Source organism: Toxotes jaculatrix, chromosome 22 (genome assembly GCF_017976425.1).
Source record: "Toxotes jaculatrix isolate fToxJac2 chromosome 22, fToxJac2.pri, whole genome shotgun sequence".
Classification (NCBI taxonomy): Eukaryota; Metazoa; Chordata; class Actinopteri; family Toxotidae; genus Toxotes; species Toxotes jaculatrix.
Window position 1 is genome coordinate 14,709,967 of NC_054415.1, and position 21,668 is coordinate 14,731,634.

At 40.8% G+C, this 21,668-nt stretch overlaps 2 protein-coding genes and 1 long non-coding RNA gene across 6 annotated transcripts; 2 read left to right on the forward strand and 1 right to left on the reverse strand.

Annotated features, from left to right (window-relative positions):
- Positions 1-359: 359 nt before the first annotated feature.
- Positions 360-21,103, reverse strand: LOC121175996. Of its 3 annotated transcripts, XR_005892854.1 has the most exons (12): positions 21,005-21,103; positions 20,414-20,539; positions 19,546-19,651; positions 19,362-19,454; positions 17,278-17,733; positions 14,894-14,998; positions 14,572-14,694; positions 12,156-12,509; positions 11,874-11,964; positions 11,175-11,301; positions 8,787-8,949; positions 360-5,033 (listed from the first exon to the last, which is right to left on the reverse strand). It is a non-coding gene; the product is annotated as an uncharacterized LOC121175996 (long non-coding RNA). The 3 variants fall into 3 exon arrangements; XR_005892856.1 differs by lacking the exon at positions 21,005-21,103 and having other exon boundaries at positions 11,175-11,296; positions 20,414-20,517; XR_005892855.1 differs by lacking the exon at positions 21,005-21,103 and having other exon boundaries at positions 360-4,609; positions 20,414-20,517.
- LOC121175992 (chloride anion exchanger-like) lies at positions 3,012-15,277 on the forward strand. 2 transcript variants are annotated; one of them, XM_041029900.1, is made up of 21 exons: positions 3,012-3,132; positions 7,709-7,883; positions 8,817-8,956; positions 9,308-9,418; positions 9,509-9,669; positions 9,907-10,071; positions 10,169-10,321; positions 10,548-10,630; positions 11,189-11,336; positions 11,418-11,531; positions 11,720-11,797; positions 11,896-11,991; positions 12,172-12,278; positions 12,468-12,537; positions 12,623-12,715; positions 12,975-13,070; positions 13,956-14,183; positions 14,305-14,359; positions 14,578-14,723; positions 14,810-14,869; positions 14,950-15,277. In XM_041029900.1, exons 2-21 carry the CDS (start codon positions 7,753-7,755, stop codon positions 14,974-14,976), a joined length of 2,262 nt encoding a protein of 753 aa, XP_040885834.1. In that variant the 5' UTR covers positions 3,012-3,132; positions 7,709-7,752; the 3' UTR covers positions 14,977-15,277. The 2 variants fall into 2 exon arrangements, with proteins under 2 accessions (XP_040885834.1, XP_040885835.1); XM_041029901.1 differs by lacking the exon at positions 3,012-3,132 and adding an exon at positions 6,832-7,244.
- On the forward strand, positions 16,028-21,443 carry LOC121175994 (chloride anion exchanger-like). Its single transcript, XM_041029902.1, has 19 exons — positions 16,028-16,155; positions 16,234-16,373; positions 16,901-17,011; positions 17,303-17,463; positions 17,571-17,735; positions 17,941-18,093; positions 18,308-18,390; positions 18,481-18,628; positions 18,880-18,993; positions 19,190-19,267; positions 19,386-19,481; positions 19,598-19,704; positions 19,827-19,896; positions 19,986-20,078; positions 20,160-20,255; positions 20,336-20,557; positions 20,830-20,884; positions 21,020-21,156; positions 21,315-21,443. Exons 1-19 carry the CDS (start codon positions 16,028-16,030, stop codon positions 21,333-21,335), a joined length of 2,178 nt encoding a protein of 725 aa, XP_040885836.1. The 3' UTR covers positions 21,336-21,443.
- The last annotated feature ends 225 nt before the right edge of the window (positions 21,444-21,668 follow it).

Below are 21,668 nucleotides of genomic sequence, written 5' to 3' on the forward strand. Positions count from 1 at the left end.
TCACAAGTAAAAAGTATATGCACCAAAGAAAAGAGGAAAATACAGCATGGTGTTTAAATATGGTATTAGAGTTAAATTATTGTATGGCTTGAGGTCATACACAGACAGTATTAGACGCACTGAGGCCATGTGTCTTTCTGTAATAACGTCTTGTGTCCACTGGAGGGCAATAACAGTCAAAGAGTTTACCACCTGTATGGAAGGATAGACTTTGCATCATCATTTAATCATTAGACAGGACATAGTATATACTGTATACATCGTATATACTGCACTGGTGTGATATTAAATCTAAAAATATTTTCATAATGCCATACAGCTGCTGTAAAGGTGATGAGACACAAAATACGGTGGCAGATCCTCTTCCATTAGCATGCAAAAAATTCTATTGTGAGTTGTAGCAGGTATGTCTATACCTGCTACAACTCACAATTTGGGGGATTGTGGGTGTCTGGAGACAAAACATCATAAAGGTAAATAATTTGATCAAGTGTGATTTTAATGTGTTGCTTTGTTCTGTGGGGAGTTCTGTCATAGTTTCTCATGTTTTTACTTGTCAGATGGTAGTTCATATGGTGCTGACCTTTGCCCCCGATGACCACATTCTGCTCCCCTCATATGAAAGCGTTGGTGTTAATATTTAATGATTGGCTTGGACCTTATAGCAGATCAAAGAATCACAATCACAGTGGTGCAACTTGAAACCAGAGAGAGATAAACAGCAGTAATTATGTCCCACTGTGTCTCAGTCTTATTCAGTTACTGCCAAGGCAACATATTGTGTATTGTCTGTCATGTTTCTGCAGCATTTACATGTTAGAGTACACCACTGATCTGAAACCTCGGAATGGCACCAGCATTGTCCGGGGGAGAGCACTCCCTGTTCCTTATCCCCACTTTGATTTGTTTTATTTTTTAATGGCCTAATTGCACTATTATAACTGCTGAGTAATACAGCACACATGCTCACACATGTGCTGCCCAAAATTATAAAGTTAGTGACTCCAGTGTTTGAATTAAAAGATATTAATATCCTTTGTAAGAGCAGGAACACCACAATTTGAAGAATACACCTTTACAAGTAAAACATATGTACAGCAATCTTACTCAAATGAAGTACATATGGTTATTTTGAAATTGTCCAAAGTAAAAGAACTGCTGGCCCCTGTTAGTGTTTTTTATTATTATATAGTTAATTATTGGATTAGTATTAACAAGGTCTTAACATGAGGGGGCGAAGATTAACTACTTAATACTGGATTTAATGTAATGTGATGTAATGTAATCTAGCAATGTGTCATAAAAATTAAAGGACAAGTGAAGACTTCAGACAAACTGAATGTAACAATGTCCAACTGTTAATAAACAAAGCCATATCACTCCAAAGTGATTCTTACCATGGTCTTTGTCTGAGTCTCTGAATGAGTCTAATGAGAGACGTTTCATGTTGAGGCAGTTTACGTGTTTCATAATGTCCTGATGTAGGCATTATCTGATTTATGTGATTTTATGGTTCAATACAATTGACTATTGTCACAAGATAACAGCCCTGGGTCTATAAAATGTGACTGTCTCACTATGAATCACATGTTTCAATGCTCAGTGTAAAAAATAATAATAATGATAATAAAAAAATAAAGTTGCATAATCAGTCTTAAAGATTTCAGGTAGGTGTTTTAGAGCCTGGAATATTTAAACATTATTGTATCAGTCCTTTATCCTGTATGCTCTGAACATTAAACTTAACCTGAAAGATAAAGGCTTCGAGTCATGTGAATGAGAAATAAACCAGCACCACCACAGGCTAAGTCTCAGAAATACCACCATGATGTGGCAGAAAAAAGATGCTGACTAAAACAAGGAAGAACCACAACTGACAATGGAAATCAGGAATAAATATGAGAAGCTACAGACTTTCCTGGTTTTGTGGCCCAGTTGGCTGAGAGAGACGGTTTGTAATCACAGCATCCTTTGTCTCGGTCGCACCTCTTTCTTTCCGTTCCACCTCTCTGTATTAAACACAGAATCTAGTAAAAGTCAAAATGTCTCAGACAATATTTTCAATAACAGATGCTGCATCTACTGTGCTATCTACACCATATCTGTGTTAACAGACTCACTCCTGCACACTTGTCATTTTATGAGCCAGATAACAAGTCTACAGCCGTGCTGGCATCTCTGTGAGGCTGCACACAGGCACAGTGGTGCTTTGAGCTAAATGCCAACAAATGCTACCTCACATGCTTACATTAACAGTAAGTTAACTCTAAGGTTTAATGTGTTGGAAAAGATTTGCATTCAACCATCTGTTTTTCAGAATCTCAAGATTTCAGGTGTGGTAACTAGAAGAAAAGGCATCAGATCACCTTGTAGGTGCCATGATAGGAAAAGAGCTTGGATACTTCTGGCATCAGCACAACACAGTCAATGTTCCTGTAAAAGATTATACACTTTTAAAATAAAGTTTTACCAAAGTTACATAATCTAACTTTAAAGCTACTCGAGGAGAAATTTAAGGGGAATACTGGGAATACTGCAGAGGTTAAAGTTCTGCCCTGACTTTTTGGGAGTTTGATCACTGGATTATGAACCCAGCAGTAATAACAGGAGGCTTATGTCACTCTGATTGTGTTGGATTAAACATTTACTCTGCAGTGAAACTCCTTGTCATGATGCTTCAGCCAGGAAGCAGCTCTGCGGAGTTTGATGTAACATTTTACAATGAAAACTTAAAGTTTGACCTCATGGTTGGAAATAGGCTTGACTGTGATGTTTGTTCTTTGCTGTTATTATTGATTTTTCTCGGGCCACGTGAACCTGTAAACCTTGTACCCCTTGTCAGCATTCACCCCTGGATAGAAAGCTCTGAGGATTTGCTCTGTCCTCAAACATGATTGCTACAGCCACTGTGCGGGAACACTGCACGGCTGGTGACATTAGTCAGAGAGGCAAACATGCTCACATGCACAGCATAACTGTACAGCACAGCAATCTGTGGTCCTTTGGTCAATGCTCATTTTGGTATAAACACTTTTGCAGTTTCCAGTGAATCGGCAAAGATATAAAGCCAAGAAAAGCAGAAATATTATCACAACTTTAAAGACGCTTGAGTTGAGTGACCTGTCTGCTTCAGTAAGTGACATTTTAACTGCTCAGTATTTACACTTTCTCTGCATCCTCCATGTGACTGTAAATCTGTTGAATCAGGGTGTTTTGGTTCAAAACATTATCAGTTATTAACTTATTTGTTATTTACTTGGAAAGCACAGTACATTTCTGCTGGAACTGTCTTGAGCACAGATCTGCTGTTGATCTTCATCATCAGCCTGTTGTCATTAATCTCTGTTTATCTTTATAAGCAGATTGTCAGATCTGAGATTGGTAAATAGTCCTGTTGTCCACCGGCATTATCTCCACATTATCTCCGGTTGTCGCTATTTATTGCCCATGATGGGTTTAAAGTCTGTGTCATAAAAACACCTTTCATGTATCAAGCCTCGGGTGTTGACAGTGTCCAGCGTACACAAATGGTTTTTATTGGAGAACCATTTGAAGGAGCATTAGTTTTAATGGATTTCGCTTTTTCGCTCGTTTTCTGTTTCTCAGTCAAATCTTGGTTTTACCTCAGTCATTTGGGAGACTCGTCCAGAGCAAATACTGATACTATACAACTGTTTATTCAAGTAGTTTACAGTGTATTTTCTTCTTATTATTGAACTGAGGCATTTCTCAAATGCCTCAGTTTCACTCTTGGATCAGCACATATCTTTCTCCTCTGTCTCTTCACATAGTGTCTGTTTTTCCTCAGCCTTGTGGAAACAGACAACCCTGTTTCCTGGAAATTATGTTTATACGCAAATGAACTGCAAAACCAAATACATTTTGTAGGAAACATAATCTCCAGCTGGATTATATTCAGATGAAGCTAGTTTTTTTTTTTTTTTAATTAATGAAGCCTCACATCTATTGACGGCAGCACAGTCAGTAGGAGGTGGCTGGTGGTGGTGGATGGTGGTTGTAAAAAAAAACACACCTTTTACACCAATGACCGGGTTTCACATCCTGAGTCCTGTCTGGGGTTAGGTTTAGGAAACATTGTGGTTTTGGTTAAATGTAAATACATGTGCTGGGTTTGAAATCTCAGTGAACTTTTTCTTTATTAAACCAGACCACAATCTTTCCCAAACCTGTTGTTGTGCTGCAAGATTAGATATTTTACCAGAAATCAAATGTGTAGAACTTGACTGAAGTCAACCTGTGACAAAGTGAATTGATTGGATGCAGTTTAGTTTAGAAAGGCGAGGGGGTCTGAATACTTTCTGATGTAAAATGAACAATGTGTCCTCATCACGTTAACAGCAAATAGAATAGAAATGTGCGTCCTGTTCCAGTTTCCTACAAAACAAACTTGATGTTTCCAGGAGACAGAGCTGAAATAGGACAGTTGTAACTGTCAGAGATTTTTACAGTGTTGCAACATAAATTAGATTACACCAACCTACTTTTCCCTGACTGCACATCTCCTCTGTCTGTCTTGTTCACACCAGAAGGACAGTCCAGGACACTCTGTGTGTGAAGTTGCAGTTTGTTCTTGTTTCTCTGGAATTTGCTGGTTTTTGAAAAAGAAAAGAAAAAAAACAAAACAGACCAAGGATTAATTATGTTTCTCAGTTCTCCTTTCCCTATAAACCAGAGTGAGTTCCAACAAAAGAGTTAGTAAGACTGGCTGACAAGACATTTACTTGGTGACACTACTGTCCTACTTTTTTGCAGAAACAGTACAGTCTCTCCTGTCTGATAAGGAAACTGATGCACAGGGAGAATTGTACAGTGTGCACTGTGTTTATTTCATTTCTATTTAATTTTCTTCATACAAGTGATTTTCTTGATTAGGCAACAGTTTTTAAGACAGTATTTCTTACATACAGTATATGTGGACTGTGTTCCACAGTTAGTGTGTGTCCATCATTTATTTTTACCACTTTTGCCTGGAGCTAGAGTTGGGTGGTCGCACAGGTACAGGTCGGAATGCACTGTAAGGGGAATATAAAAAAACCATTGGAAGGAATCAGCTGGTTTGAATGGAGCAACTCTTGTTCCTCAGTATCTACTCACACATTTTGTGTACCATTTTGTAAAGCGTTACCCCACAGCTACACGATGAATTACCATGGATTCTGATACAAGCATCAAAGGTGTATTGTTCATATCTGTAAAACATTTACTCGTATTTTCAACTGATTTTTCCTTAAACAGCAATTTGTCAAAACTACAGTACAGTTCAGTTACAGTCACAGGCTGAGGTTAGGAAACTAAGGTTGTGAGCTACAGTTTGTAAGCAGTTGTGGTCAAGGTAAAATAAATAAACGTCCAATGTCTGATTCATGATTCATCCCCAGTGCTGAAGGCTGAACCAGATTTCACACAGCGGGGAAATACTACTTGGTTAGCTACTACTGAAGTAATGTCAGGTTATGACTGTGGACAGTAAAGCAATGCCCTGAATATATGAAAACACACTTACAGTTACTACAACTCCACACTCACTACTTCAACATTTAGAGAAACCCAGAAGCTTCACAGAACTGCCATGTCTGATCACAGTCGCTAATCTGTGATTGGATAATGACTGATTGGGGGAGGAGTTTAGCAAAGGTTCATATGCAACTTGCAGATAAGAATTTGATAATATATAAGATAATCTGCTTGATACACAGTGGAAAAGAAGGTGTGCATTGTTTATGTATATAGTTTTTCTGTATGTGAATACAATGTCAATACAACACACACACACACACACACACTACACAAACACATTCACACACGCGCCCATGGATACACTGTCCTCCTTTTTTTATTAATGGAAATAAAATAAATGCATGTCAAGTGGAAAATCCCAAAATGACCTTGGGGTAGTTGACAGCAGATTATTGTTCCAGCATTTATCAGATATCAATCATTGAGCTGTTATTATCACTCAGCGTGGACTGACAGAACAAAGGCTGGCCGAATGCAATCGGGTCACACCACTTTATTATGGTAATTTATATGAGATGAGAACATTACCCAGGCATTCATTCAAGTGAGAGTGGCTGCATCAGAAACACATGTAAACACGTGCAAAAAAAAGTAAATTCACGATTATGCACCATCACTGTCAGGTGAAAACATGGTTTTTGGGCCACGAAAATCTGTAAAACTGGTGGTTTTTGTGGTCACAGTGACATACAGTACATTCATGCTCCTCGGATTATGAATGTACACACACGCTTTTCCCATGAACCTGTCCTGAACTGTGCTTGAACCTCGACAAACAGTTGGGGCAGGCATTACCTCCACTTAATTCTGAGTAGACACTTCGATAAGGTCATTCACACACTTTCCTGTAATGTTTGCATTCCAGCTGAGTGAATAACAACCCTTCAAACGCCCTCCCCTCCCCACCACCACCATGACACACACCACACACACACACACACACACACACACACACACACACCACGGACTCCTACAGTTTCTGGTCTCATCCTATGGCTGGTGTTGCTTTAGAGTTAAAAGAAGAGTTCCTCCCCTTTAGCTCTCTCCTCTGTCCACTTCATGAGAGGAGGAACATAAAGGGTCAGTCAAGCTTTAAGATGACTCATAAATTTTAACTTGTAATGTGTTTAACTTTCATGCCAGGAATCTGATTATCAGAGTACCTGGGTGTCTTATCACACGCTGGATAAATAAATTTTGGAACTACAGCTCCCTACATTCAGCAGTTCTTTCCACAAACAGTCTGAGTTTCTGCGGCACACAAACTATTTTTACTTCTGAAGTGCACTGTAGAGCACAGCAGCCAGCCCTTAGCAGTGTTTTCCCCCCCGGCTTGAAAAGTTACTTGATTTCCACTTCACAACAATGACCTGTCCTGTCCTGTCCAGTCCACATCCTCCCTATCCTGCCCATCCGTACAACGTAGTATCTTTCAAGGGGGGCGGAAAGCCTCAACTGAAAGTTGCAGGTTACAGATATCAGTAAGAACAATGGTCAAGGATAAGCCAGGCCTCCAGCAGTTGTAGGAAACAGAGACTTCATCATAATTGCTGTTAATAATTACAGCTGTGATAAGCACCAGAGGTGGCATTTATTGATGGCAAAACTGTCTGAGGTCCCAGTTGATACCCAGGAGCTGGAGGAGCTGGAAGAACTGGAAGAGGGACTGGACACTTTGATTTGGGACAGATTAGAACACTGCACAGGTACGTGGGGTAGGCTGCTGTAAGGATGTGAAAGTTATTGGAATTTTTTTTTTCTTTTTTCTTTTTTTTTTGAGTGTGAGATTTTTGCACATCGGAGGATAGGCAGCCGGGGGAGTCCAGGGGGTTGTTGATGTGTTTTGAGCTCCAGGTGAAGGAAGTAAATATTTCCATGAGTGATTCACATCTTAAAAATGAAAGTAAATCTCGGAAAAGTCAGGGAGCTGAGACATTTCAGTGTTAAAATTCGAAACAAGCCTCTCTGGTGTTAGTCTGTCTCTAGAGCTCAAATGAAGCCTGACAATTCTCGTCCCTAAGACAGTGCAGGTCCTGACCTGGCTCATGTGTCCCTCCTGTGTTTAGGGGTCTGGATCTTTGTTGTATGCTGTTAATGTTCTTTGATAAGTAATGTTCAAAGGCAAGACAGGATCCTCTTCCTAACCTAATGTGATTAATGGATCTCACAGCCACATAGAGAGGAAGCAGCAGTCCTCCAGGCAGCAGAGGCAAAATGATGCGACCGGGAGCTAAGCAGTATGTGGTGGCCAGGCCGCTGTACTCGGAGGAGTCCTTTTCTGAGCAGCATGAGAAGATCTACAGGCAACGCAAGACCATGCTGAACCACATCAAGCAGTACTTCACGTAAGGAGCATGCAGTGCTTTTCGTTTTTGATTTGGTTTCCGGTGTGCTGCTCTGTCCTTAATGAATGTTAAGATGATGAAAAGCCAGGTCCTTTATTTAACATGACCTTTTTTTCGGACTTTATTCACAGTCAACGTTTTTTGGATCTGATGCCACCATTAGACTATAAGCAGCTCTCTGGTAGACTCTCAGGTGTGCAAGAACTTTTGGGAAACTCTTAGAAGAAAGCATAAATTACTAGTGAGATTCTTGAGATATGTTGTCCATTAATGTCCAGCAGGTTTATGTATCTCTAGCAAATTATTGTTTGAGATAGATACACAGAAATGATTTTGCCATAATTGAGGAAAATGGCTAATCTGACCCCGTTCTCAGCTGTTAGATGATGCTTTATTTTATCTCAGTTTTTCTGTTTCTTTCAGCTTTGGAGATTTTACTCATCTTAACTAAACTGCTAATCTGTTGCTACTTCAAGTGTTTTATCTTTCGACAGTCATATAGATAAGACGATACAAAGACCAACAGAGGAAGAAGTATTCAGATCCATTACTTCAGTCAAAGTATTAGTACAGCTACGTAAATTAAGTGATTTAAAAGTTTACTCACCGTATTATTATACCTTATATTTCTGGATTATCATTGTCATTATTGATAATAATGATAAGTAAATATAATTTTAATACCTTCTATACTGTTGGCTTTATTAATGTGATACTCAAAGTACATCTACCTCAAAACTGAACTTAAGCTCTGTATTAATATTCCACCACTGGCAAAGACCAGTCTAAAACAAATAACCAACCCCTCTACACTGTCAAAATCTTAAACCTGTGTTGTTGAGAATTCACCAAATGATGAAACCTGGAGCTTCAGAAATGCTGACTGATCCATCTGCTGCTTACCTTTATATATGTTTCTGTTTATCATCGCAGATGTGATGCCAAGCGAGCCAAGAATGCAGCTCTCTCTCTTCTTCCCATCATTGGCTGGATGAAAATGTACCGAGTCAAAGAGTGGCTGCTCAGTGACATCGTGTCTGGCGTCAGCACTGGACTGGTCGCTGTCCTGCAAGGTAAATATCAAGAGCAAGTTAACGGCATCTGATTGAAAGGTGAAGATCTGATTCCTGCTTCAAATCACAGTCTAATGGACGCGTATTAGCAGCCTAAATGCAATTCTGTGTTTCCTTGTGTCTCTGGCAAATATGAAAAACATGAGAGACAAATTCAAAGAAGGAAATACCTCAAATAAGAGTCTTTCTGTTCTGTTTGATGCAGTGTCTATCAGGATGATGTGTCTTTGCACTATCACAGTATTAGAAAATGACAACTGGAATATTAGGAGCATTATTATTATTACAGGTTTCAACTCAGTTTGACACACACAAAAATCTGTATTATATACACATGTTTTCGGATTTCAGGTCTAGCCTACTGTCTGCTGGCCTCTCTTCCACCCTGGTATGGACTCTTCTCTGCCTTTTTCCCTGTCATCATTTACTTCTTCCTGGGCACCTCCAGGCACATCTCAGTGGGTAAGGCAGGCGTGTGTGAATCTCTGTCCACAACTGCTCACTAAAAGCTAGAACTGTAATCTGCTATCCTCTGTCTCTCTCTCGTTGCAGGTCCGTTCCCAGTCTTGTGCCTGATGATCGGCTCGGTGGTCACCAGGCTGGTGCCCGACGAGGGTCCCCCCACCAACATCACAGGGTTTGAAGGCCTGACGAGAGACGAGCAGAGGGTGCTGGTGGCTTCATCCGTAACCTTCCTCGCTGGCATCATGCAGGTTAAACACTTCACCACAGCCACACAGTTCATCTCTATAGCAACTGTATCAAACCACCTTAATCATGTCAACCCAGCATCTAGAGCACAAAGTAAACTAAACTTGCAGTGTGATGGAAGAGATACACAAACCGTGCAACAGGAATCAGTTTGTAATTTAGCTTAGCTTAGTATGAGGACTAGATACACTGAGAAACAGCTAGCAGCTGGTGACATCTAATGCCTGTGTCTCTTCCAGCTCGCCATGGGTATGCTGCAGGTGGGCTTTGTCGTCATGTACCTGTCAGACACTCTGGTGTCCGGCTTCACCACGGCAGCTGCCGTCCACATCCTGGTGTCCCAGCTCAAGTTTGTGTTAGGGCTGCAAGTCCCAGGAATCAGTGGACCACTCTCCCTCATATATGTAAGTACAGAGCAGCTCAGAGCTTTCAAAGTGTTCATCATGGCCAGAGGAGTGTGTGTGATTTATCTGTTGGACCTGACTTTCTCCATCTTTTCAGACCCTGGAGATCATCTTCAACAAGATCACCTCCACCAATGTCTGTGATGTGGTGATCTCCTTGGTCATTATGGTGGTGGTGTTCGTCGTAAAGGAGCTAAATGATAGATTCAAATCCAAGCTGCCAGTGCCCATCCCCATCGAGGTTATTATGGTGAGCAGCACTGTGCAACGTGATCCTCATAAATGTTTAGCCTGACACTCTGAAAGGCTTGTTAGTTGTATAAACAGTCATAATGATAAAACTAATCCTGGTTGTGACTTTTTATAACTGCACCAAACAGGAGTGTCACCCACAACAACCACGACTGCATCAGCAGCGACAATGACCTGTTTTTTTTTCAGCTGTCTTTTACTGATTTGTGTCGTCTCTTCTGCAGACTGTTATTGCATGTGGAGTTTCGTACGCGTTTGACTTCAAGACCAGATACGGCATCGATGTTGTCGGTCATATTCCAAAAGGGTAAGGAATTATGCACATTAGCTGAAGCTAAGAAAACCAGAAAAGCCATTCGTGAAAAATTAAACTTCACTCTTCAGTGGGGAAAACTGAGAGGAATAACACTGAGATGACAGCAGCTCATCTATTGGATATTTGGCTTTAACTGTGCTTTGCCAGCAGGCTGCATGAATGATTTAATTAAACTGTGTGAACAGATGATCAATAAAAAGTCAGTAAATGCAGATTTCATTCCTATCATTCTCAGCTTCCCAGTTCTCTACTACTTTGACTTGAAAGACCGAATGAATAACATACTGGTTCATACGGATTGCTTTGTTTTGGACCAGTCACTATCTGTCAGAGCAGAGTAATTCAGGACCAGGTCAGATACCAGTTATGAGGACATAAAAACAAAAATACACCTGTGTATCTGTAAGGCTACACCCATCAGTATTGCTGCAACACTTGTAAATGTTTTTTTCCATCTGAGTGTTAGCAGGTGAATAAATAGCTGTAAATCCAGAAATGACTGTCAGTGACTGTATACCAGCCTAACAGCACTGACCTGTACATTTTCAGGTATGAGCCTCCGATGGCTCCAAACCTGCCCATCTTACAGGAGACAGCAGTCGAAGCGTTTCCTATGGCCATAGTGGGTTTCGCTGTGGCCTTCTCTGTGGCAAAGGTCTACTCTGTAAAACACGATTACACCATAGATGGAAATCAGGTATGTAACCATGCTGAGATGCACAAACACTGAGGTAAAATTCTCAGGTGATATCGATAAGAAGACATGTTTTCTCTGTAGGAGCTGATAGCCTTCGGAGTTAGCAACATCTTTGGAGCTTCCTTCAAGTCTTTCGCTGCGAGTACAGCTCTTTCCAGGAGCGCAGTGCAGGAGAGCACAGGGGGCAAGACTCAGGTAAAACCAACATGTCTGACCTGCTCTTGTTTTTCATCAAGCTGGAAACAAAGTTTGCCCTAACAATAAATGTAACCCTAGCTGTTCAAACTATTCATTTAAGTACAGTTCTGAGGATTTGGTACAGGAGATCAGCAGTTTCAGAAACACTGTCATGTCACATTTTATCCTCATTGTGTTGTTCTCAGGTAGCTGGTTTACTATCAGCTGTCATAGTGATGATTGTCACCTTGGCCATTGGATTCCTAATAGAGCCACTCCCGAAGGTAACCCTCAGAACTCCCTCATACTCTGCCAACATCAAAATAAAGTCTTTAGAGCCTGGACTGGCTGAAATCTGACCTCTGACTTATTATTTTAACAGTCTGTGCTGGGTGCTGTGGTCATCGTCAACCTGAAGGGCATGCTGATGCAGTTCAGAGAGATCCCATACCTGTGGAGAAGGGATAAACCAGACTGTGTAAGTTCATACATCATTTGAGAGTAGTTATAAAGAAAGTTTTAAATGCCTGAAATCTTCATTTGAAAATGTCATGTCATGTCATGGTCATTTTGTACTATAAGACAGTAAAAAAAAAAAAGATGACACGTGGCCCCTTTTTAAAAAAACCTTCTGTTTCTCACCTTCATCCATGTCCAGGTTGTGTGGTTAGGTACCTGTATTGCAGCCATCTTACTGGGACTGGATCTTGGATTGGCTGTAGGCCTTGGTGTGGAGCTGCTCAGTGTTGTCCTCAGGGCTCAGTTGTTAGTATCTGAACACCAACCTTTTAATTTTCCTGACTCAAAACTTTATTTACTTACCTTTTTTGTTTTGTCTTAGCTTGTACTTTTCTGTCAAACTCTGTAGACTCTTAGTCTTGTTTTAACTCAGTAGTGGATTTTAAATATTTCAAAGCAGGCAAAGTGTCGTTACTGAAGCTTTACGTCTTTCAGCCCTCGCTGCAGTGTGCTGGCCAACATCAAGGGGACGGATATCTACAAGGACAGAAAGGACTACATTGATGTAAGATGCTTTGTATTTTATCAAGCGTCTTCTGTAACTTATGTTAAATGAACAGTTTGACATTTAAGACACATTTGGTCCCCAGATATATGAGCCAGAGGGAGTGAAGATCTTTAGGATCCCGTCTCCAATCTTCTTCGCCAACATTGAGTTCTTTAGGAGCAAACTGGTGGAAGCTGTAAGTCCTGCATGGCCGTTTTTTTTTTAATAATAGCTACTCATTCTAATCCAAAATCCTCAGTTTAGTTAATGAAGTTTGTAACACAGCTTCTCAGTCAGTGGAAAATGCCATAAAGGTTACTGTAAAAATAACTACACCAACTTCATAAAGTAATGTTGTAAACAATTGGATTGGAAAATATAATTTGATATGTCTTATCTTTGACCTGATTCTGTCTCTTAAACCTGTGGTTTATGCCGCACTGCTCTCATCTCAGGTTGGATTTAACCCGCTGAGGGTGCTGAGAAAGAGAAACAAAGCTCTGAGGATGATCCGGAAACTTCTAAAGAAAGGTGACCTGCAGTGGACAGCGGTAAGTAATGACTCTGACCTTGTTCATTGATGTCAACAGCACACGCTTTAACCCTGGCAACACTTTTACACTACCATAAAAAATCTCAGTTACTCCATTTCTACACTGTCATCACTGAGTACCTTATTCAGGTCAGCAGTGTAGAGACAGTGCATTTGAACTCCGTAAACAACAACAACAAAAATCAATATCACAAGAATTCCACCATTAAAACCAATTAATTCTATAAAAACTGGAACATACTGATGGTCAGTCTGACAGGTTACTTTAAAAAGTCTGGAGTGTCAGTCAGCAGATAGTACAAGGTTCAACTCCTCTTACCTCAGATGCAAGTAATTGTGTGAACATGATATGACCAGGCCTGTGGTGTGTGAAGAGGACGAGAGTTTGTTGTGTTTGGTTTACAACATGTCTACAACTTGTCATTCAAGATTTACAACAGGCAGACTTTATATGAGAGGTGAAAGGTGAACTGTGAAAGGCACTGGCCTGTAAAAGTCAAAATATATGCAGCCACTTGTTCAAAGTACAATCATGCACCCCAGAACCACAGAATATATACACTTGTATACATTAAGCAGCATTTCTTTACACTGTGAAGACACATTTAACCTGATCATTGCTCAGGCAAATCAACCCGGAGCCTTCTGATCCAATGTGCTCTTTCCCCTTTGGATGCCATCGTTCAGATCTCTGGGCAAAAGTTCTATCAGAGGCCATATATCCATATATCCATAAAACTGTTGTCACTTAACTTGGCACTGCGCCTTTCCCTATACCACCGAGTTACAGAAGGAGCACAACCTAGATCTGGTTTTAAGAGGCAGCCTTCATAGGAACTGGCCTACATTTACATTTAAGACATACTGTATGTCTTCGAAACAGAAAGGCTTCCTGAATACCTCGTGTGGAACAATCAAAGAATCAGAGGACGAGAGCAACATGGAGGAGCTGGACCTGCCGCTTGACTTCAAGGACCTTCCTGCCCGGATCGACTGGAACGCCGAGCTTCCAGCCAACATAACTGTTCCCAGAGTGGATCTCCACAGCCTCATCCTGGACTTTGCTGCTGTCTCCTTCCTGGACATCTCTGCCCTGAAGGGACTCAAAACTGTGAGTTGTTAAGTCACAGCCTCAAAGGTAGCAGCTATTTCACAGAGGCTGCTTTTCTTTAATTACCTGAAACTTTTTTATTTTATATATATATATATATATATTTTTTTTTTTTTTGCAGTTGCTGAAAGAGCTGATCCGGGTTGAAGTTGAGATCTACATTGTGGCTTGTGATCGTAAGTATGATCCTGCAGCATTTAGGTCCAGACCTATGACAAGTTCATCCTTCTGCAAAGGCTCACTGAAAGTCAGTTTTTTCCATTGTCACTTTGTAGGCTCCATGAAATTTGCAGGCTCAAATCCCTTCTGCCTATATATTTTTTTTTTGTGCTATTAAATATTCAGTAAATAAAAAAATAATAGTATCATAATTTCTTTGTCTCCTCACCTGCAGCTTACATCCTGGAGAAACTGCACCACTGTTGCTTTTTCGATGATGAAGTTAAGCCGTCAATGTTCTTCCTGACACTGCATGACGCCATGCTGCACATCCTCGAGAAACACCCGGAGTCTACAGGAAAGAAATCCGACTTTGAAAAGGTGAAGGAGACTTACAGTTTATTTTTAGGAAATATTAGTGCTGTTAAATACGTACTGAATACATTACTCTTCATCATCTTCTACAGATTATAACAACAGTCACAGTTCACCACCCTGGAGGTGGGTTGAGGAGCAGAGACATAAACGTACGTATCCATGTATCTTCTTACATTTTGATATGTTTCCAATGTGAAACGGGCTCAAACAGTTCCTTCTTCCCCGACAGGCACCAGATCGAGAGACCAGGTTCTAACTTGTGGATGAGAAGATGATGACTGGTGGAAGAAAACATCAAAAAGACCAAAGACAAACAGAGTGAATGTTTTATAGATCAAGCTGTACAATACACTGATGTAATGAATAATGACTTTATTCAACTGACAATCTAAGTTTAGCCATACTCTGGGCAAAAGGTCTATCAGAGGCCATATATCCATAAAACTGTGGTCACTTAACAATGTAATGTAAGAAAACAAATTTCATGGTATTGTTGTTTTTTATACTGTACATAGTGAATTTGTAGAAATCTTAGGTGCAATATATATTTAAATGCTGTCTAGTTATATTTTCATGATAATGAGAATAAATTATGTTTTTGACAAACTGTTTTCTCTTCGTTGTCTAAGGACCATGAATGGTTCTAGAAAATTTCATGCCAATGCATCCAATCGTTGTTAAGATATTTCAGTCTAGACCAAAGTGGGGGATAAACCCAGTGACAAACACTGCCCTCCACAGAGCTGTCCGCTAACAACAACATTTTGTCCCTGTACACTCATGCAGAGTCAACTTAAAAACAATTCTTGTCCACTGAGCTGTTCTATATGCATTTCATTTGGATCCATCAGATCATTTGGAGCACAGGGGCCATCCCTCTGGATGTTTCCTGAACTCTATCATTCAATCAAAAATCCCAGTTCTGTGACACAAACACCAGTTTGCAAAAAGGCCAATGCATTCTCAAAATGTTGTTGTGTCATCAAAACTCTCCACACAAACTGGTGACTAAACTGAAAAAGTTATTCCAATAAACTTCCTATGTACAACATCACAAGGTGCGGCAACCTCAGAAATGAAAATCTTTCTGACATATGAACACGATGAATCATGAATTTGCTCGTGTTAATGATTCAACAGAGTAAAGACAAAACTGACATAGTGATGAAATTGATCTCAGATCACAGATTAGATAGACACAGACTCACTGCACAGATAGCAACGGGCAAAGGTTCTGTTAGGGATCTATCTCCAGAACCTTTCACATTACACCAGGATTAAATTCCTTAGACACCTGAGGTGTGAGGATGGCGACTTTTAGGAAACAGTATGTCGTGGCCAGACATGTGTACTCTGAGAACAGCTTTGCTGAAGATCATGAGAAAATCCACAGGGTGCACAAAACCATGCAGGACCACGTCAAAGAGTATCTGACGTAAGTGAGCCCTGGTCACACAGAGATGAGGATTGTGGTATTTGATTCGACATAATCACTTTTTGTATTTGTGCGCAGCTGTGATGCAAAACGGGCCAAGAACGCAGCACTCTCTCTTTTGCCCATCATCGGCTGGATGAGGATCTACAGAGTTAGAGAGTGGCTGCTGGGTGATGTGGTGTCTGGGATCAGCACTGGATTGGTAGCTATCATGCAAGGTGAGGAGCAGGATAAGTCTGGGGACTGACAGCTCCCATCGTTATCCAGACCTCCACCTTTTCTTTCTGCTGTACTGTCTGATCATCACTTTATTTTAGAAAACCTGCATTTGAAAGTAACAAAGAAGAGACTGGCATTGAATTTACGGCCATTTATGGCCGTTTTCTAATTTTTTTATATAATATTTCATTGTTTTAAAACTGAATTATGCTAATTCTAGGCAGTGCTGAATGATACTAGATGTTATGTAAAATATGCATAGTAATATCTACAAACTGCAGTGAGACACACTTTGCTAAGTGGAAACAGGTTCAATAGAAAACACATTCCTCAGACTAAAACAGTTGAATAGTTATATAATGAAGTATTATATATTGCTTTTGCTCAGCTTTGCCATTGTGTTTGCTAATACCAATATTAATCTTCTTATTATTACTTTATCACTTGTTTTTTCTCAAGTTATTTAACGTGAAAGATTGTCATTTTTATTGTGCATTACTTGTGGTTTTGCTGTGGTCTCGCTCAGGTCTTGCTTTCTCTCTGCTGGCCTCGCTGCCTCCAAGCTACGGACTCTACACAGCTTTCTTCCCCGTGCTCACATACCTTTTCCTCGGTACTTCAAGACACATATCTGTAGGTACGTCGTTCAGTGCTCAGTCACTCTAAAATTTTTCTATTTGTCTCTCTATAACGAGTGAATCAAAACATTTGGATCTAAACCCAGGGGAATTCAAGTTTTTCAAATACTATTGTGCAATTTGTCAAACTGTCCCCAACTGATCTCAAGCAATAAAAACAGTTTTCTGTCAGTGAGATTAAACATCTCTTTGGATCTCATGAGGGGATAAGATCGGTTAGTGGAGATAAGATTAGATGTGATGTGGCTAATCAGTGTTTACTCACCCATCAACACCCTTCTGTCCTGCAGGTTCCTTCCCAGTCCTGAGCCTGATGGTGGGTGCCGTGGTGACCCGCCTGGTCCCAGAGGACAGAGCACCAGCAAATATCACAGCCTTTGAGGGTCTGACCCAGGACCAGCAGAGAGTCCTGGTGGCCTCCTCTGTGACCTTCCTCATGGGGATCTTCCAGGTCGACTTGACTCTGTTTCTGCAGTCCATACCACTCACTCTGCATGGCCTTGGAAGAGTTTTCAAACCAAGCTTCTTTTTTTCTCCATTTTTTCCCGTCTCATGCAGCTCGCCATGGGTGTTCTGCAGGTGGGCTTCATTGTTGTGTACCTGTCCGACACTCTGGTGTCCAGCTTCACCACAGCAGCTGCTGTCCACATCTTGGTGTCCCAGCTCAAGTTTGTGTTGGGACTGAGTGTTCCAGGCCTCAGCGGTCCACTCTCTATCATATCTGTAAGTCCAAGATGTGACAGCACAAATTTAGTGAATGGAGCCAAAGAAAGTGTTGTGGTTATAATGATCTTACAACAGCTTAACTTAGCACAAAACATGGAAGAAGGGGGAAACAGAAAGCCTACCTCTGACCAAAGGTGACAGAAGCTTCCTAAAGCACTAAAACTAAGTGCTGAATAAAGTGTTTCTGCTTGTTTTTGCACAGACGCTGGAGAAGATCTTTGTCCAGATCACCTCTACCAACATCTGCGACCTGGTTATGTCCATACTCATCATGATGATTGTTTTCATTGTGAAGGAGCTGAATGACATATACAAAGCCAAACTGCCAGTGCCTATCCCCATAGAGGTTATCATGGTGAGCGTAGCCTTAAATGAAGATACTGGTCTTGTATTGTTTAAATGAAGTTCACTTTGTGATACTACAGTTTTCCAAAGCACAGCAAATTTCAGGTCTCCACATGTAGATTTGTTTAAGTTGTTTGGTAATGAGTGAATAGCAATAGCTGCTAACGGCTGAGGTGTCTGTCTAAGCTGCTGGAGACTCTGAGGTGTCCTTTCTATCCACACAGACCATCGTAGCCTGTGGGGTGTCCTACGGCTTCAACTTTGAGAAGAGATATGATGTCGATGTTGTTGGCAAAATGATTAGTGGGTAAGTTTCACGTTCTCCACATTAATCTGCCTGCTGCTGTTCCATCAGGAAATCCAGGTCAAAGCCACACTAAACACAATGATCTTTCAGGTATGAGTCTCCCATTGCACCCAGTATAGAAGTCTTCCAGGAGAGTGCTGTGGAGGCTTTCCCTATTGCCATAGTGGGGTTTGCTGTTGCCTTCTCTGTGGCCAAAGTCTACTCTATCAAACATGATTACACCATTGATGGCAACCAGGTGAGTTACATATAATAAGACTGTCTTACTGTCTGGCTGAGACAGAGGAAAAAGAGTTAATTGGTTACTGATACTACGAGAGTACGAGAAGAAGACTCATAATTTTGGCTATTAAGATATAAAGCCAGTGTTATATTTATGTCAAGGTTAGGTGTGTTACATGTAGAAAAGCAGGTCAAACTAAATAATTGAAACAAAGGTAATCTTTCATTGCCAGTGGGGTAACTTCACTTATCATTGCTCCATCCCAGGAGCTCATTGCGTTTGGGGTCAGCAACATATTCGGTGCAAGCTTCAGGTCGTTTGCAGCCAGCACAGCTCTCTCCAGAACAGCAGTGCAAGAGAGCTCAGGAGGCAAGACACAGGTCAGGAAACAAATCTCACCATTTACAGTATCTGTTTCCTGGTTTGAGAACTTTTTCTAGGTCACTGTCTGCAGATATTTTTGTCTTCCAAAAGATTTACTATAATTGTCACTTTACAATCTGGTTTATATCACTTTTTTTCATTCTCTGGCTTCTTCAATGAAACATTAACTTTTTTTTTTTTTTACAAATGCAGATTGCAGGGTTGATCTCAGCCATGATGGCAATGATCGTAACTGTGTCTCTTGGGTTCCTGTTGGAGCCGCTTCCCAAGGTGAGACTCTTATGTGGGAACGTTTTATATTATAAAGTTTAGTTATGATCATATATCAGTAGGTCTAAAGGTAAATTTGTTTTCTTATACAAACTTTCAATATTCAATCTGACTGCAGTCTGTCCTGGGTGCCTTGGTGATTGTCAACCTGAAGGGCATGCTGATGCAGTTCAGAGAAATCCTGTATCTGTGGAGGAGGGACAAACCAGAATGTGTAGGTGTTCAGTAAATATCTTTTATTTATAGAATCCACCTTTTCAGTCATTCGGTTATTTTACCTGCCACAGTCTATTCTCCTCCAGGGTCTGACCTCAGGTGTTTTTTCTGCAGGTGGTGTGGGTGGGAACGTGCCTGGGTGCCATCCTGCTGGGCCTGGATCTCGGTCTGGCGGTGGGATTGGGGGTGGAGCTGCTCACTGTTATCTTCAGGACTCAATTGTAATTGCACAATTCCTGTCATCTGATATAAGCTGCTATTAAAATGCAAACTGAATTCATAAAGGAAATAATGAGGTCCAACAGACCAATGTTAATGTTAAACCCTCTTCATGTCTCTCCAGTCCCCGCTGTTCTGTCTTAGCTAACATCCCTGGGACTGACCTCTACAGGGATCGCAAAGATTACCAGCATGTAAATATATTAAGTTAATTAATTAAACCGTTGTAATGTGTGTACATTACTGAATACTGTTTGTTTAATCATACTGTTTTTCTTCTTAGATATTTGAACCAAAGGAAGTGAAAATCTTCAGGATACCCTCCCCTATCTTCTTTGCCAACATTGAGTTCTTCAGGGACAAGCTTATAGAAGCTGTATGTGTGACATCTCTCCCTGTGTTTTGATTTGTTAAAAGCCTTGTATGTGAACATGATGTCAACACTTGGTTCTTCTAGGTTGGATTTAACCCCTTGAGAGTTTTGAGGAAGAGGAACAAGGCCCTCAGGAAAATCAGGAAGCTACTGCAGGAAAAAGATAGTCACATCATCGAGGTGAGACATGAAACTGATACAAACTCAGCTGTGCTGAAATAAAACATCTTTAAGCCTGCTCTCATTCATTTGTCCAACAGAGAGGTTTGGGAGGTTTATTCTGCCAAACAACAGATGACTCTAACATGAAAATGGAGGAGTTGGATCTGCCCACTGACCTTAAGGGTCTTCCGTTCCGGATGGACTGGAATGCCGAGCTTCCCGCTGACATCATTGTACCCAGAGTGGACCTCCACAGCCTGATCCTGGACTTCTCTGCTGTCTCCTTCTTGGACATCTCTGCTCTGAAAGGACTCAAAATGGTAAAGAAAAAAAAACAGCAGTGCAGTACAAGTATAGAGTGACACAAGGGGAAAACTCTATTAAAGTACAAGAACTTTAAATTGTACAGTAAAAGATCAGTAAACAGATACTGGTTGATGTCTGTTAGATGAAAGTAGGATGATGAGCTACACAGGACCAACTGATCTACTGAAAACATTACATAACATTATGAGTGATGGGCAGTGGTTGTATTGGTACTATAGTACCTATGGAATTAAAACCTACTGTTTATTGCTGCTTCTCACCACAGACACTGAAAGAGTTCATCCGAGTCGGTGTTGATGTTTACATCGTGTCATGTGATGGTGAGTTTCATCAGCGTTTCTTAGCAGCGCGAGACAGAATCAGTGTTGACACGTGTTGCAGTGACCTTGATCCTGACACTGACCCCCAGCCGAGCCCAAACCCAGTGTGAATGCATTTACCATTTGTGTTAACAGCGTACGTCCTGGAGAAACTGCACGTCTGTATGTTCTTCGATGATGAGATTCTGACCTCCATGTTCTTCCCGACCCTTCACGACGCCATGCTGCATACACTTGAAAAACACAAGGAGGGCTACAGTAAAAGCTGTGTGGTAAGAACGAACTCTTTATGAAGCACTTTGAAAGTTCAAACTACTGGTTGCCATCAAAAGCACCTTCCAACATATATGAACAAAGTTGAGTCTGTGAGAGCCATCCCATTTAGTATGCACTGCTAGAATGCTTAACTGATTGTACTTTTTTTTTGTAGTTGGCAGATACCAAACTCTAGAAGAGCAGCTGTCTCCAGGATCATCCACTCATACTGTACAATGCAATGCTGTTTACACTGTTCCACTCACTGTATTGCCACTATACAGTATGTTCAGAAAGGGAGTATGCTGTTTTAGTAAAGGGCTGTTGAAGTTTATAATTTTACCTGATTTCACAATAGATGGTTCAGTCTTTGTTGTCACAACACTTGTTACAGTTTACTTTTTCTCATTGAAACTGCCTCTATAGTATCTCATCGAATAGTCTGCAAAGTCAGCTAAAAATCATAAACACTTCAAGAACTGTTTCTCTACATGCTTGTGACTGTGTTCGATGTTATACATTGTCTGAT

Coding starts and splice junctions, on each gene's coding strand:
- LOC121175992 (XM_041029900.1), top strand. CDS start 7,753: ATGATGCGACCGGGAGCTAAGCAGTATGTGGTGGCCAGGCCGCTGTAC. Junction 12,716..12,974: donor GGAGCAAACTGGTGGAAGCT/GTAAGTCCTGCA, acceptor CTCTCATCTCAG/GTTGGATTTAACCCGCTGAG. Junction 14,360..14,577: donor CTACATTGTGGCTTGTGATC/GTAAGTATGATC, acceptor CCTCACCTGCAG/CTTACATCCTGGAGAAACTG.
- LOC121175994 (XM_041029902.1), top strand. CDS start 16,028: ATGGCGACTTTTAGGAAACAGTATGTCGTGGCCAGACATGTGTACTCT. Junction 17,464..17,570: donor TCCTCATGGGGATCTTCCAG/GTCGACTTGACT, acceptor CGTCTCATGCAG/CTCGCCATGGGTGTTCTGCA. Junction 18,391..18,480: donor GTTGGCAAAATGATTAGTGG/GTAAGTTTCACG, acceptor ATGATCTTTCAG/GTATGAGTCTCCCATTGCAC.